Raw genomic sequence first — 16852 nt, 5'->3', positions numbered from 1 at the left:
CTCGTTAAAATGTGAGAATAAAATTTTAAAAAGTGCTTTGAATGAACACTTTTATCACCTCTGTAATTCAGGGGTTGTGAGAGGCAGCAGGAAGTCTGGGCGGCTCAGGCATGATGCCACCTTTGTCACAAACTTCTCTTCTGATCCCTTTTAAGGATCCAGTGATGGAAGAAAGGTATTTTGGGAGCTGGGATGAGAAAGGAAATGCGTGAATAAGCCTCCCCCAAAGCTGCCTGTTACCAGAAACTAGGTCTCTCCTCAGGGAGAGGAGGAAGCAAGAAGGAGGGTATAAATAAGGTGACAATGACAAACAAATACTATGGTGAAAACAAGGAGGAGTTAGGGTTGAGGCGTAATATATTTTCATTAAACTCCAACAGGATTCTAAGCCGTCTGTAGTAAGCCTTTACTAAGCATTGGAAAAAATGTTGAGTGTCCATGAATCCTTGATTTATGACCAGAGGAAACTGTGACCTTCTCTCTGCGGTCAACATGCTGAATATCAATGACAATTGCATGGTATTATTGATGTGAAAAACTACAGGAATCTGAGAAAAACTCATAGGAATCTGTTTTAAACTTAAGTTACAGCCTCAAAGTCACTGGGAAGGTTCGGGGCTTTATTTGTTCTTATTAAAAACTGTATACAAGCTTACTTATTAAAGAGTTCTCTCTTTTTAAGAGTAAACTGTAGCAACAGTTTGATTAACTGGAGGTTCCCGGTCAAGTTCTTGTTAATTCTAACAGCCTGTAAGGTCAACATCTACAGGCATGTAAAGCTCCATTTTCCAAAGAAGCAAAAAATGTAAATGTCTCCTTCCAGTCCTGAAAACTAAGCCCTTATTCTCCTTTTCTTTGCTGGAATAAGTTTCCACCCTCTCTTCAGATCAGCATTGTTCAACAGCAACAACAATGCAACTGGTTGTGTGATTACTAAGAATCTATTTTCTTCAAGGGTCAAACAAAACATCTATTTTCTCTCTTTTGCACAAATATCTCACTCAATATTAACATCTCAAGTTCTTTTTCACAATGAAGGATTTAGAAATAAATGTCACAAACTGATTCGGAAAGTAGTCAGACAGAAAGTTGAAAAGATACAGAGACATCTCAGTTAATAAAAGGCCTGGTGTTTTAAGTCCTGAGTGGAACTTTAAAACTTTAAAAACATTTGATTCCTATAAATCCATTCCTTTGAGAAATACTAGAACACGTGCTTACCGGTTGCTTTCTGGCGGACGATGTTTCTCGCTTTCTCGACTCCCGGCGCCCCGGATGTGGTGGCACTCCTAAATCTCATGGGCTCGGCCACATCGGGGTGGCTCCGCCAGCTCAGAGAAAAGGATCTCCCCACGGTGGTTCCTTTCTGAGAATCTGGAACACAGCCTACGAGACAAGGAAAATAATCCAGAGACTGAATTCATTATTATTTCTTTCATAGCCTGTGCTGCTCAGCAAATGTCATACATAGAATGATGTATATAAGTCAGCAGATTCTTTTGCTGCAGATTAGGTGCCACTTCCTTATATTACAATTTAGGGAGTTATTCATATATCAGGAATCTGAAAATTCCTGTTGCCAAAGTATTTTTCAAGCATCTTCAATGGTCTCATGAAAATTCACATATCTTCACGGTACTCATTCCAATATACAAAAAAAATTAATAAATCTTCCTCAACATAAGAACAATGTCAAAGGAAGTTACACCACGGCTCTCAGGATACTCCAAAAACTGCTTCTATAAACCAGTAAATTAGAGATCCTGATTTGAGAACAGTATTCCATCCTGTAGACGCCAACCTCTCCATGAATCCCTGAAAGAAATTTATGCCCATAAACTCTAATTATACTCAAATAAGCAAAGTTAATGAAATTCTACAAACAATACAAAATCCTATTTTAAGCGAAGCTCCAAATAGTAAAATACTGCAGATCTGTGAATCACCTTTTTTCTCCTCTCATACTGCTCTGGACGAGTATTTTAAGTAAGTGGTCAAGGATCAAAAGAAAGACAGAAGAAAAGAGGATCAGCCACTTAGAGGTTTCTGCACACGTGCGATGTGGCTGGCGGCTGCCACCTGTGGCTCGCTGTCACACCCAGATTCTTCTGAGAGTGTACTTTGTTTCCACAAATCTAGTGCTTGTACAGCAAGTATTTCCATAATGGATATTTAAATGTGTTTTAAGAATAAGGCAATATAATAAATAAATCAGAAATATTTGCCATGGTCATTAATTAAATAGTAAAATTTGTTCTGTATCTTTCCTGAAAATAGCATTTTTTGAAGTTGTTTACCTTCCTAAGACAAGCCTATCTCTCCCTATGAATCTGTGTTCACATAGTGGGAGGGAAGAGAATATTTTGGGGGCTGAAGGGGAGGGTGGATTATAAGAATTCCAGGAGGCAGGGAACATGGTTAGTTTGAGAAAGTCCTTACTTTCTGTCTCAGCCACTCCCCTCCATCCTGAAAGGTGCCCCAGTCAGATAGACTCTTCGGGACTGAGAGCCACAGTCCAGGGAGCCAAGTTCCTGGCTGGAAGCACCTAGACCCTCCCAGACTCTGGGTTTACAAGGAGGCCCCCAGAGCTGCTATGGAGGACACTACAGAGGCCCAGGGCTCAGGCTCTGGGCTCCCTGCCCTGACTTCAATCCCAAATCTCCAACTAATATATTTTTTTTAGGAAGGGGCTCCTTACAACTTCAACTAGGGAGAAAAAAGGATCTTCTGCTAAAGTATGTGAGAACATTGCATTAGACAGTCTAAATCCAAACTGGGATTAGACAATTCCACTGGAATGCCCCATACTTCAACTAGTTAGTTTTGGTTTCTCACTGACTTGCTCTTACTAATTGGTGCCTTGGCAAGCCACTCACAGACTGCAATGAAGACATTCTAGGAATCAGTCACATTAACTACATGGCTCTGCAGTTAACTAATCATAATTGGTTCACACTTCCCCGTATCCACATCCTCTGTCATCCTCTCCCACATCAACTCTGGGCTTCAGCACATGACTTTTGGTTGCAAAACTGAGCAAGCAGAGATTTGAAATGTACCTGAAAATCTGAGTGTGTCCTCCCCTGCTCCTGGAACCCTAAGGCATTAGGTGAACAGCCTGAGCTAGCCTGCTGGGTGATGAAAGATGTACGGCCTCGTCACCTCTACTGCACAGCTGACAGCCGGCTAACCCCTGGCAGTGGAACTGCCGCTCGCTGAGCATGTCACAGCCCGGCTGACTGCGAACGCAGCTGTGAGGCCAACACAACTGCCAACCCATAAAATCATGATCTGAATAAATGGTGTTATTTGAAGTCGCTATATTTTGGGGTGCTTTGTCACACAGCAAAGCTAACTGACACCATCTACACTAAGACCACTGTCGAGGCTGTAGTTGACCACAGCAAGTAACATGCTTTTTGTAAGTCTCTGGAGGATAAATTCCTCACAGGCCCCAGGACCAGGACAAGCCAAGCAACCAGCTTGTTTACACCTTTTGCACTCTGTGATTCTCCCGTGTTACTCTGTGATGATCGGAGTTGAATCTGCAGTGGCCCCCTTCCCGCCTCCCCAGCAGCAACGAGGCTCTTCACTGTGCATCCTGGCATTTTATCCATGCCTGGAGCTCCACCCCTGTTCATTCCGCCCCAGTGTCCTTATGTATTTTATCCATTGTATTATGTGTATTTCTATGAGCGGCCTCAAAATCTTTACACAATAAGCTGGAGTACAGGGAACTAATCCAAGGACTGCGTCACAGCCTTAAAAACAGTAATGAAGACGGGCTGCAGAGTGTCATCCCCAACAGAGATCAGTACTGAGGTTTCCCGCCTTGATCTGACTCCAGGTCTCAAAACAATTTTCACCCAGAAACACAAAAAAGCCAGAATGACTCCATGTGAAGCATTCAGAACTTCTCCACCTTCCCGGGGGTGGGGCGCAGCAGAATAGATGATAAATAGTGGGGCGCCTTGTGTGGGACTTGCCTGGCTTTGATTTCCGGCTTTACCGCTTCTTAGCTGTGTGACCCCGAGTGAGCCAATCCCTGTGGACTCTGTCCTTGAGTTTCTTGGTCTGTGATGTGGGGAGAGTGGCACGGACATCACAGGCTCCCCTGAGGGTGAAGGCAGAGAAGGTGCACCCGGCCCCCACCGCTATCACTACTGTTCCCAATCCTCCTTCTTCCTTCTTCCCAGCCTGTCCGTCATCCTCACTAAGGGGACACAGTGCTAGGAGACGCGATTGAACACCACCGTTAAAAGATACTGTCCGGGGCTTCCCTGGTGGCGCAGTGGTTGAGAGTCCGCCTGCCGATGCAGGTGACATGGGTTCGTGCCCTGGTCCGGGAAGATCCCACATGCTGCGGAGCAGCTGGGCCCGTGAGCCATGGCCGCTGAGACTGCACGTCTGGAGCCTGTGCTCCGCAACGGAAGAGGCCACAGCAGTGAGAGGCCCGCGTACCACAAAAAAAAAAAAAAGATACTGTCCGTACAGCTGGTTCAGCTGACTATGAAATTCCATGCGTCGACTGCCTGCTGTTTAATACACACTCCTCCCCAGACTCAGACGCCCGGTGCCACCCAGCCAGGCAGGAAATACCTTTGCCTCGCTGCTTCTTCTCCTTCTGTTCACTTAATTTGTCCAGAGGTAGGTTTGTCATCTCAACTCCGTACACGGTCCTGGCAAGCACCACCGTCAAGGAGTCCATGATGCTGGCCCACTCGTAGATGAGTTCTTCCCAGTCTGTGAGGGAGGACAGCACCCCGAGGAAGTCATCCCAGAGCTCCCGAGAGATGTACACGCAGAGGTTTGCGCGGATCCAGGCCACCATGAGCGTCTGAAAACGACCAGTCAACAGGAGAATTCAATCATCTCCATTTGGAAGAAGTGTACTTTCGACAAAACATTGAAAATCACTATTAATAAAATGAATTTTAACATAAAAAGTGCTTGGGGATACTGTGTTTAATTTCTCAAAATGCATCTGATCCACTGTAATCAAGATTTGAGCTACTGTGAAATTAGTTATCATTCTGAACAGACACTGATCAAAATGATCCTAGTGTCTGTGGTTGGTCCTGGCGGGACCTGGGAAGCCTATTCGCCCCCTCACTCCCTGCAGGGGCCACTCTGAGCCTTGTATTCTGCAGGTAAACCTCCACCTCCACCAGCTCCTGCCTGACTGGCAGCAGATGAGCTCAAAGCAGACTTCAGAGCACAGACCCCAGGAAACAATGCCCTGGACCTCCGCCCACTAGGCCTGCATCTGCCCAGCTCCTCCCCCACTGCAGGCCGTGCAGGGAGGGGGCCCTGCTCTCCTGCGTGCCCCCCGACCCTGACCCCTGCTCCCGGCCTCCTCCTCAGACTCTGCATTTCTGTTAACCCCACCTCACCTTGACCCCCTGCCCATCCTACTTCCCCAGCTCCTACCCATCAGCATGTAAACATGATCCAATTCTTCCTTATCTCAAAAAAACCCCACAGAAGTTCCCTTGAGCCCTGATGTCCCTTTCGAGCTACAGCCCCTTCTTCCCCTTTCAAAGCCAAATTTCTTGAAAGAATGGCCCACACTCACTCCATCTTCCACACTCACTCCATCCTCTGCCACCCCACCTTCTGCCTAGGTTTTGGTCCCCGTTCTCATGGCTCCAATGACCATCTGCTCGCTGCCCACATTCAACCCAGACCTCTCGAGATGCTGGTTTCCTGACCCTTCTCTCTGCTCACTCGTAGCCCACATGCCACGTCCTGCAGGCACCTGCCACGCAGCGTAGTTGTGAAAAGAACTCAGTTTCCTCCACTGAGAGCCCTCCAGGCCCTCCACCTGGCCTCTCCTCTCCCGGCCTCTGCACATACCCTTCCCTCCCTCTCTTTCCTCATTTTGCTTCTTTAACTTCCGCCCACTCTTCAGGTCACAACTTGGACGTCACTTCCTCCTGGGTGTCCCTGATGTCACCCACCCCCAGCCTCCAGGAAGCAGCCTGCATTTCCCCCATCGGAGTTCGTTTCCCTAAGAGTCCCTCAGTCCCCCTGGTCTCACGGTCCACAGTACTACAGCTGCTCGCAGGGGCAACCCTACAACAAGACAATTATGCATGTATTCTGGGTATTTCCTTACCTCCAAGGTGCCCAGCTCCTTACCTCTGCCAAAATATTCCACATCCTTTAAAATTCAACTCAAAATGTATCTCCCGGGACTTCCCTGGTGGTCCAGTGGTAAAGAATCCGCCTTCCAACGCAGGGGACGAGGGTTCAATCCGTGGTTGGGGAACTAAGCCCGCGTGCCACAACTACTGAGCTCGTGCGCCTCAACTAGAGAGCCCGCGTGCCGCAAACTACAGAGCCCGCGCACCCTGGAGCCTGCGCGCCACAACTAGAGAAGAGAAAACCCGCACACCACAACCAGAAAGAAGACCTCACACCACAACGAAAGATCCCGCATGCCTCAACGAAGATCCCGCGTGCCTCAACTAAGACCCGACACAGCCTAAAACTAAAATAAATAAAAAACAAACAACAACAAAAAACCAAAATGTATCTCCCTTGAAAGAAGTGCCAAGTCCATCTCAGATGAGCCCCAGATGCTTTCCTAATCTTAGTAGAGGGAATCTTTATAGCCAAAGTCTGGGTAACTTCCCTGATCTATTGTCAGAGCTAAAATGTACCAGGTAAGGTGCCAACTTGCCAATATCTCTGCCCAACCCAGATGCAAATAGGCTCCCACTGCTGTCAGGAGTTGTACTGTGCATGGGATGGGGGTGAATTTGCTTTTTAATTTAGATTAGATTAGACGGGTTCAGGGTCGTATGGCCGTAGACTGCTTTTTAATTAAAAGAAATTTTTCTAATATAGACCTAGGAAAACTTTGAGAAAAAGAAAGGAGTCTGTACCTAGACAAGCCTGCTCTGACCACCTGAAAAATCATATATAAAGTGACCCTCACGACAATGTACCTGTTCTCTGTTTTAATTCATGTTAACTACACTTTTTAAAGGGGTAAAAATGTTAAAGTTGAGCTAAAATAGTTGAGTGTATTGAAAACAAGGTTCTAAACACTCATATTTAAAATCTGGTTCTAAGATGAATGAATTTTTTAAAAATTAAGGACAATGCAAAAGGAAAAAGTAAAATAATGTTACCATTTATTGTTATTAGTACTTTATTATACATTTTTATTCTGACTAAAATGCCAGCTTCTGTTTATTCATTTTTTACACTCCTGTTTTCAAAATGAGTTTGAGGTCATTACCATAAAGTGCATATACACAATAAAATTAATAAATGGTAGATCAAAAATGTAATCTTCCAGGGGTTTCCCTAGTGGTGCACTGGTTAAGAATCCGCCTGCCAATGCAGGGGACACGGGTTCAAGCCCTGATCCGGGAAGATCCCATGTACCGCGGAGCAATTAAGCCTGTGCGCCACAACTACTGAGCCTGCGCTCTAGAGTCCGTGAGCCACAACTACTGAAGCCCGCGCACCTAGAGTCCATGCTCCGTGACAAGAGAAGCCACCGCAATGAGAAGCCCGCACACGGCAACAAAGAGTAGCCCCCGCTCGACGCAGTTAGAGAAAGCCCGCACACAGCAATGAAGACCCAACACAGCCAGAAATAAAATAAAATAAATTTTAAAATATACATATAATCTTCCAGAGTAGGAGAATGCAGAGACTGGCCAAGTTGCCAGGACTCAGCCTCACATGTCACGGCGCTGGCTTCAGGTTTAAAAGCAGAGGAGTGTGTATAAGATGCCCCCTGGGTCCTGCACCGGCCTCGCTTTATTGACTAATTATTAGACAAGGACAGAACCATGACTTCCTGCAGCTTATAGGCTTCACCTCCACAAATCTCACAAACATGTGCATCATCACACATCACACCTCATTCTCATTCACAGCTAAGGACAGTCAGCAGACGTAAGCCCAGGGCCCCCTTTTCTAACAGGAAGAGGGGAAGAGAGGGCCTCAGACTCGGTTGTCACTAACCTGGTTTGTGACCTGGACAATTTACGTGGCTTTTCTGGAGTCCTATTTCTCTCTAAAGATAAAAAGCTGAATAAGGGCATCCCTAATTTCATCCTTCGGCACTGAAAGTCATGTTTTATCAAGTATGTCTTGGCACACAAGACGTATAAAAGACACCTTCACTGGTAAATCACTCCTTTTCTTACAAAGTTTCCTAACCAACCACTTTCTATGTCTCTCTACCCACCTCACCTAGGGGATGACATAATTTTAAGGTATTGGCTCAGGCTATAAACAGAAGGACCGAAGTCCAAGTTTCCTGATATACTTCTGAGCTTCAAGCAGGAGGCACAGTTAGCACTGATGGAAGTATGTAAAGCATCATTTATGGCAATCAGCATGACTTGGTAAGTATTTAAAACTAAGTAAAACTCAACTATCCTTTCAAGAAAATTTGTCAACCCAACTTATTTACTGACAGAGAAAAAACTAAACGCTAAAGGAAAAATTAGAAAAAGATAAAAGGATAATGGCAACTTAAAATTCCCCGTCCCCTTTAATAGTCTCTTTATTCAAAATTTTAAAAATCAAGTATCTGGCAATTGTAGACAGGCTGCATGACCACACAAATAATGATCAGACAGCACTTTTTCTTTCTTTTTTTTTTTTTTTTTTGCGGTACGTGGGCCTCTCACTGTCGTGGCCTCTCCCGTTGCGGAGCACAGGCTCCGGACGCGCAGGCTCAGCGGCCATGGCCCACGGGCCCAGCCGCTCCGCGGCATGTGGGATCCTCCCGGACCGGGGCACGAACCCGTGTCCCCTGCATCGGCAGGCGGACTCTCAACCACTGAGCCACCAGGGAATCCAGAGAGCACATTTTAATTGTAGGATGGGACTAAGATGGAGCCGCCTGACTGCCTGGCAGATCTGCCCTGATCTTTCACATTTCCCTCCTCCTGGGGTCTCACAAAAGGACTTGGGAGGCCAACAGATGATCATAAATCCAGGTGCATCCTCTCTGATTCTTCCAACAACCCTGGAAGGTAGGAAGGAGCCCTTTCCTGACTGTGGCAGATGAGGGACAAGACTCAGAAAGATGAAGTGATTTGCTCAAGGCCACACAAGCCAGGAAGTACCAGAGCTGGTGTCAGAACCCAGAATCTGTCTAAGTCTAAAAAGCACATCTTCTCTCTGCTACTTTATGGTTAGCTCTTAATTAATGTAAGCATTCCTCTGGATGCGCTGAACCACTGCCAAAATAATAACAACAACGACATCAAAATCATTAATAATCATGGACTCCAAACTCATCTTCGAGTAAGATCTGACAAGACTTCTCCATTAATGAGGAGGATTCTGCCCCCCTCCCCAAACCCAAACCAAACAAACAGAAACCACACTCTACAATACACTCTTGCTTAGTTTAGTGACAAGTTCTCACTCTAATTCCAAGACCCACAATAGATATGGGACTAGACAACTGGTGAGGAGTGGGGCCCAGGCACCCACCGCCTAAGCCCAGCCCCCATCCATGACACATGGCAGCTCCAGTCCCATCAAGAAGGGGAGGTCAGGATATGGGAACATATGTATATGTATAACTGATTCACTTTGTTATAAAGCAGAAACTAACACACCATTGTAAAGCAATTATACCCCAATAAAGATGTTAAAAAAAAAAAAAAAGAAGGGGAGGTCAGGAATGTCGAACAGTGAGATGCCCCAGAGTCAGAGCAAGGTGAGCAGAGGGTCTGTCTGTCCAGGCAGACCGCAGGGCAGGTGGTCAGTGCCACCTTACAGGCGAGAGCACAGCAAAGTGGGACACACAGAAGGGTGTGCAGAGCACTTCACCCATCCAGTGAAGGCAAGGTTATCAGACTAAATAAAGGTGATTATACCATGAGGGGTTAACTGAGTTCATGCCAATTACTCCTGCAGCCTTTCCTACGTTTCTCGTCAGGTCAGGATCATTCAGTCATAGTAAACTATTCAAAATTAATATGAACAGCTGGCTTCTCTTGCGTTACAAAGGGAATATTTGGCTTTATTTAGAGTACTAACGTCTCTTTTTTGTCACTTTCACCCACAGAACCTACCTGTATTCTGGATATGCTCTTAACACATAACCTCCAAAACCACCTTCCAGTCCCCGAGGAGGGCAGCCACCTCTGTCCCTGCAGTGTCACCCCAGCTGATGGTCCACCCTCGTTCTCCTGTTGGATTACTCAAAGTCAGGCCCATCCACTGGACCACAGCCTTTATTGGATAGAACGTCACATTCTTTCACACTGCTCTCTGTCAGAAATATTTCATAACAACCATGCATTCCATAAATACTAGTGATTCTAGAAAAGAGAAATGCTGCAACAGGCTGCCGCCCTCAGGACCCTTTCAACTTCTTTCCAGGCCGTCAGTTCCTCACCTGCCTTCTCCTCTCTGCCCCTTAGGGTGACGTCAGAGACTCCTGCGCTAGACCCTTCTTGCCATGAGATGCAGGAACCGCAGCCATCTCCTTGGCTCTCCGCTCCCATTGGAGGCCAACCCGGCTCCTCACCTGGTCCAGAACTTCACCTCTGAGGTTCTCCCTGCCCCAGACGATGCTGCTCTCCCTCCCTGGATCATCCCCACTGGTGACCGAGCATACTTTACCGCCACCTTCCTGAAACCCTGCTCCCCACATCCCCGCTGGCTCCAGCTCACCCCCTCCTCCCCGCTCCCTTCCACACCATTCCCTCTGCAAAGCTGTGACTCTAGCTGGGACCTCCACTGCCCAGCTCTCATTTTCTCCTCCATCCACTCCAGGTGGGCCTCATTCCCCTAGAACATTCTCAGCCACCAACATCTTGGCAAAGCCAACAGTCGACTGGCTGTCTCCTCTTACTCAACACTGCTCTCAGGGCATCCAGGACACATGCGCCCCCAGTGACCCTCCCAGGTCACTGGCCACCATTCCTCAGCATCTCTGGCTGGCCCTCTCCATCTGACCATCGGCAGATGGCCCTCTTCTCTCTGACACACTCTCCCTCCCCAGGTGATCCCACCCAGCCCTGTGGCTTTAAACACAATCGCTCAGCACATCAATGGCCCTCACACGTTTATCTCTAGACCGAACCTCTCCCATCCTATTCCTATTCCCATGCTCTGTCCATCCTTCATCTCTTCAAATCTACCTGGCCCGACACCAAGGGCATCAGCTCTTGTCATCTTCCTAATTTCTAGCAACCTTCAGCAAATCAAAAGACGAAGTAGATGGCAGAAAGGTGGGAAGGCCTAAGAGAAGAGCAGCACTAATTGTAAAGACAAGATTACAACCTTCAAGACAAAGCTAAGAAGGAAATTTTCTAATTAAATTTTTAGAAATTTAAAGTTAGTTTAATTTCACTCTTGAAATTCTGTGATTAAAACTAATTTGCTGTAAAATCTAATTCATTTCTTGCATTTGCAGTGTTTTAATAAAAAAAACTTACCCTAAACAGTAACCCTGCCAAGCTCTGGGCAAACAAGTCCTTTATTTGTTTATCCTTTGGCTTCTGCATGACAGCTTCTGTTATCCTGAGTAGTATTTGCAACATCTGTTCCCTGGGCCACACAAAATAAAAGCTCATATTATTCATCACATCTCCAAAGCACTTACATTTATAGGTACATGAAATTCTCTTAAGGATTCAGCAAAATTGATAATCACATATCATTCAGAAGTATCTCAATGCCCATTACATAATGAATACCATACTTATCAAAATAAGCTAGCTTATGTTACCACAGTTCTAAAAATACGCCTCTTGTGCCCACATCAGTAGACAGGACAACCCAGGTCTCATCCCAGCTTGACCACCACCCCCCGGTTGTAAAAATGGAGGCGACGCGTTTTCTCCACCTGTGCCAGCACCTACGGCACACGGGGAGAACGTGCCTACTGAACTTACGCAGCACTCTCAAACTTTCACATCCATTATTTTACTTAAACTGAGCGGCCTCCCTATCTCTCTGTGTGACAGTAAACAACATGGACTTTCTGGTCCTCGTCCTGGGGAGGTCTTCCGTCGGCAGTGGTGGGTGGCCGCGCTCCACAGCACTCCCACAGGTAGGAGGGCTGGGAAAGGTCACCACTGGACGCTTAGGGTACAGAGCTTTGTGCCTGGAAGATCCTGACTCTGCAAACAGGGCACCCCTCGGAACCGCGGTCACAATGTCTCCATCACAGCACTCCTCGCACGGTGTTTTTTTTTTTTTTTGGCTGTTTTGGGTCTTCGTTACTGCGTGTGGGCTTTCTCTATTTGTGGCGAGCAGGGGCTACTCTTTGTTGCGGTCCGCGGGCTTTTCATTGAGGTGGCTTCTCTTGTTGCAGAGCACGAGTCTAGGCGCACGGGCTTAGGTAGCTGTGGCACGTGGGCCCAGTAGTTGTGGCACACGGGCTTAGTTGCTCCCCAGCATATGGGATCTTCCCGGACCAGGGCTCGAACCCATGTCCCCTGCATTGGCAGGCGGATTCTTAACCACTGCGCCACCAGGGAAGTCCCGGAGATGGCATTTTATGTAAAAAGTCTTTGAAGAGTATAAAACACTAGAGACACAAAATAGCACCGCTAATTGTGATGATGATGGTAAGTTCTCTAGCACAGCCAAAGGGCATTCTTCTCTCTCACAGCTGAGTTACATTCTTCACATCTTCCCCCAGATGCCATGGAAACGGAGAACACATTATTTTCTGTTAATGGAGAGAAATCACCCCGGTCCCTTTAACTACTTCGAGGTCTTGAGCACGAACCGTTCGTTCATCTCTGTAACTTCCTCCTTGGCCTGGCTCTTCAGTGATAAAACCAAGTGGACAAAGTAATCTGGTCCAGGTTGGATAATAAGATCTCAAATCATGGTTCCTTTATAGTTTTCTCACATTTCTGAGAACAATGTTTTCTCTTAACACGATGCTGGATCTCATTAAACTTCTCCAGGGTCTCCTGCCCTCCTCGTGGCTGACCCTGTCCGACTTCTGTCCTGGTTTCTGCAGGTGCCCGTTCCCACTGTGCTCTGCTCTGCCTGCCCGCCCGGCCCCCTACCCATGGACCCTGCAGGCTCAGGACTAGAGGATCGGGGCACGCATGCCTGGAGCAGCTGGCGACTTTGAGGAGGATGAGGCGAGAAATGGCCCAGGGCTGGGACAGCCTGCGCTCGCCCCGGCCAGCGTCCCCCGGGCCCTGTCACAGGGGGAAGGGAGGGCTGCACCCAGGGTCGCCTCTGCTGCGCACCTTGTGTGATGCTCAAGACAAGGAAAAACAGCCCCTTCCACACCCATCGTGCGAACGTGAGAACAAGAAACGTAGTAACTTTCAGCCAAAACCTCAGTCATGGGAACTGTTACCAAAGATGCAGACCTGATGGAGGCAAAGACCGACACAGACACAAGGCAGGTTTAACTTCTGAACCTAAGAAAGCTTGGGAACCACAACATTCCCACACGGAGTCTTCTGGAAGAGAATGGGGGTGGAAAACTACCTCCAGTTTGGAAAAATCTTTGCTAACAGTTCTGATCTCTGCTTGTTCCTTTGTGTTTTGAGAAACATTAACTCTGGTCGCTCCTCTCAAAGGGGACCTGCCTGAAGAGCGAGACCAGGACGGCCCATGTGTGCTCCCGAGTGGCGGAGGAGCGGCTCTTGCTGCCTCTTTGTTCTCTACTTTGCCCCCATCTCCTTGCACACCTACTCACTAACACCGGCTATCCCCTCTTTGGGGGCCACTACTCGGCACCTGCCAGGCTACAGCCTGCTCTCAGCCACCGTCATCCACCGCCACAGAGTCTGCACTCCAGGCACTGTCTCTCTCCACGCAGCAGCCAGAGATCTTTTGGAAACATAAATCGGGTCGTGTCACACTCTCGCGCTCAAGCAGAGGTAGCGGGGACCTTCCTGCAGCCCGCGGGGCCCTGTGCCCCCTGGCCTGGGGTGCCCCCCACTGCACTGGCCGCCATCTCATCCTGCCCGGAACCCAGCAGCTGTGACCTGCAGTTCCTCCTCGTGGGGATGCTCTTCCCTCTGGGCTCTGCTCAGAGAGGCCTTCCCACCCTCCACACTGCCCCCCACAACCAGCTCCACGGTTCTTAGCGCTGAACCCCACCTGACCCCACTTTTGTGTTCATCGCGTCTCTCAGGCCTATGAGGACGGATGCCTCGGGAGGGCAGGGACCCTGTCTGTCTAGTTTACCCTCTGTCCTCACAGTAGAAGCTCCCTAGTTACTTACCAGATGAAAGAAGGGAGGGAGGGAGGGAGGGAATTCACTGATCGTCCGGTACTTCAATACACAGGAAAATCTGCTAGGCAAATAGATCACATCCCTGGTCTATGCTCTACTGACTTTAGTTTTTTTTTTTCGGTGAGTATTTTCATCTATTCCTATATTTTGATTTTTTTATAGTTTTACCTGGAAATCTCTGAATTATTAAAGAAACAGAGAAGCATTGTTTAATTTTATTTCCTAGAATTTTCACCCCAAAAAAGATTATCAAAAATATCAAAATATTACTGATACACTGGTATACAGAATTCATAGAGTTTTCAAAGGAAAAAAAAAAGCATCAAAAACACTTGATACAACTGGTATGTGGAGCAGATATTTCAGTTGAAAGCTTCCAGCATTTCTCATTGCTTTCAGCATCACTGACACAGCTTTTAACTTTGTTTAAATTGCCTTGTTCATCCCTGTGACGCTTTAGCAACAGCTTCTCGGCAAACAGTGCTAAGTGTAAAAGTCTGGGAAAGATGACACCGGAAGGTACAGCTTCAAGTGACCATTTTGGCATCTGTGGTTCCTGTATTTGTGCACCTTCGGCCCGCCGGCTTCCTCTGGGCCCGCTCCCCCTCATCTGAGAAAGAAAAGGGCTGGATGCAAGGCCCTGGAGGCCCTGCGGGCTCAGTCCCATCTCACCCCCATGGCTCCCTGAGCAACGGCTCCAGCCTCCAGAGCACAGGCCTGGGAACAGGGACCCCGAGCATTTCTGGGAGGCAGGTGCCACCAGCCCGGGTCTGAAGGTGCTGACCACTGCCAGGCAGGTAGGGAGGGTGCTCCCTGGGTGGGAGGAACCTGCAAGGACCGGACTGGACAAGTAGAAGGGAGAGGCTGCCCCCCACCCCCCAAACCTTAGGAGCTGGAGGGATGTGCAGACACTCATCACGGGAAACTCTAATGCACTGCTTACCTCTGGGACATTATAGACACAAAGACACCAAACAAAAATGAACGACCAGGAGGAAAACACTTCATATACGTGTATTTTAATGACGCCACTATATTTTTCACTGCACTCTGACAATTTATCACTTAAAATAACTGTTTTTCTAAAATGAATTTAAAACTTCAAGTTTAAAACAATCAAATCAGTTAAAAGTATTCTGGAGCAATTAACCAACCCTCCTGGGATTATGAAGAATGACATTATGAAACGTCAGTTACTGCTTTTCCACAAACTGCTTGACGACAGTTTAAAATGGAAAAATCTACTATTAAGTAATATGACTGCTTTCTCTTAATTTGAGAACTTTTTTTAAAACCAATAATGAAAATAAATGAACTGTCGAAGTACTGGATACTTACCTTCATAATTCTGTTACAAAAGACTGATTATCATCTCATCGTTCACTTTGTAGAGCTATTTAATAAACGAAGCCTTTAGCATTTTAATTATTTCGTTGAAAACAGAAACATCTGTTTTACAGTGTTAATTTACTGAAAAGATACTCACCATGTCTTCTTATTCATTGTAAGCTCCATTATCATGCGCCTAAAAAACATCAGAACAGCTTTACACGCATCAACTTGCTCCTTCAAGAGCATGGGAACTTCCACACACGGTTCCAGCAAGAAGACGTTTGCAGCGTTTGTCAAAAATACCTTAGAATCAACACATTTTACATGAGAAGATATAATTAAACAGATAAACCTGAACAAATTTTGTTTAAAGGGAATGATATTTATTTCACCTTTGAGCTATTTCAATAAGACAAGTGGTACCAACACATACTCAAATTTATTCTAGTTCACCCCTTAGAATTACTTAAATACTGATCCTTGAAAGATCTTTTCTAGAAAAATAATTGCTATTACATATTAATATTGCAGATTTGGAAATTTATGAATCAGAAAGGCTTCTGCAGATTTCTTTTTGACACCCCCTCAAAAATTTTTTAAAAAGATAAGACAGGATCATTGCCTGTGGGTGAGGAACCTTGGGGGGCCGGCAGAGAGGGTAGGGGCCCTGGGTCAGACAGCGGCTGGAAAGAAAGACCTGGCTCTTGTTGAGTCTCCAGCCTTGCTGACATGAAGGCCTTGCTGACAGGAGGCAGCCAGTACCACCCAAAGGGCAGCCAGCAAAGGGGCAAAGGCGTGTGGCCAACACTGCACACCTTCCAGGAGCATGGGTTTTCAATATGAGAAATACAATATGCAGCAGAACACAAAACCTAAGGAAATTCTTAGGATAAAAACTGAGATTTCCAACAAAATTTAGAAAGTACGCCAACTGCTCTACACTCTGCCTTTAGGATACAAGTCCCCTGTCCTGTACCATCCTTAGAGAGTTGTGGGGAGCACGGATCCAGGCTACCCTGTAGGGAGTTATTGCCCAGGGGCACTGCTGCGGCATAACAACGTGTCATCATTTACACAGAGTCAGGACATTCTGAGCTGTCAACCTGGTGCCAAGGGTGGAGCTTCTCCACCTTCTAGACCTACAGTCCCTCTTAGTTCTCCTCTCTATTCAACAGCACAGACACCAATGATCTGGGGACAAACAGAGCTGGCTCACTTGTGGACGAAATCCATTAACACAGCATCTCAAAACAGATGCACAAACTGACCAGAGGAACTGAAATGAGCACACTCAAAAGTCAAGTGGGC

At 46.8% G+C, this 16852-nt stretch overlaps 1 protein-coding gene across 1 annotated transcript in view; it reads right to left on the bottom strand.

Moving 5' to 3' along the window:
• The window catches only part of RALGAPA2 (Ral GTPase activating protein catalytic subunit alpha 2), a 281692-nt gene that overhangs the window by 180277 nt on the left and 84563 nt on the right, over positions 1–16852 (bottom strand). The window contains exons 13-16 of the mRNA XM_060031295.1: positions 15699–15847; positions 11433–11544; positions 4600–4837; positions 1222–1386 (exon numbers count right to left, since the gene is read on the bottom strand). Coding sequence (XP_059887278.1) covers positions 1222–1386; positions 4600–4837; positions 11433–11544; positions 15699–15847 — 664 coding nt within the window. The remainder of the gene's footprint in view (positions 1–1221; positions 1387–4599; positions 4838–11432; positions 11545–15698; positions 15848–16852) is intronic.

Source organism: Delphinus delphis, chromosome 15 (assembly GCF_949987515.2).
Source record: "Delphinus delphis chromosome 15, mDelDel1.2, whole genome shotgun sequence".
Taxonomy (NCBI): Eukaryota; Metazoa; Chordata; class Mammalia; order Artiodactyla; family Delphinidae; genus Delphinus; species Delphinus delphis.
Note: the sequence above shows the minus strand (reverse complement) of the source record. Positions and strands in the feature narration are given on the sequence as shown.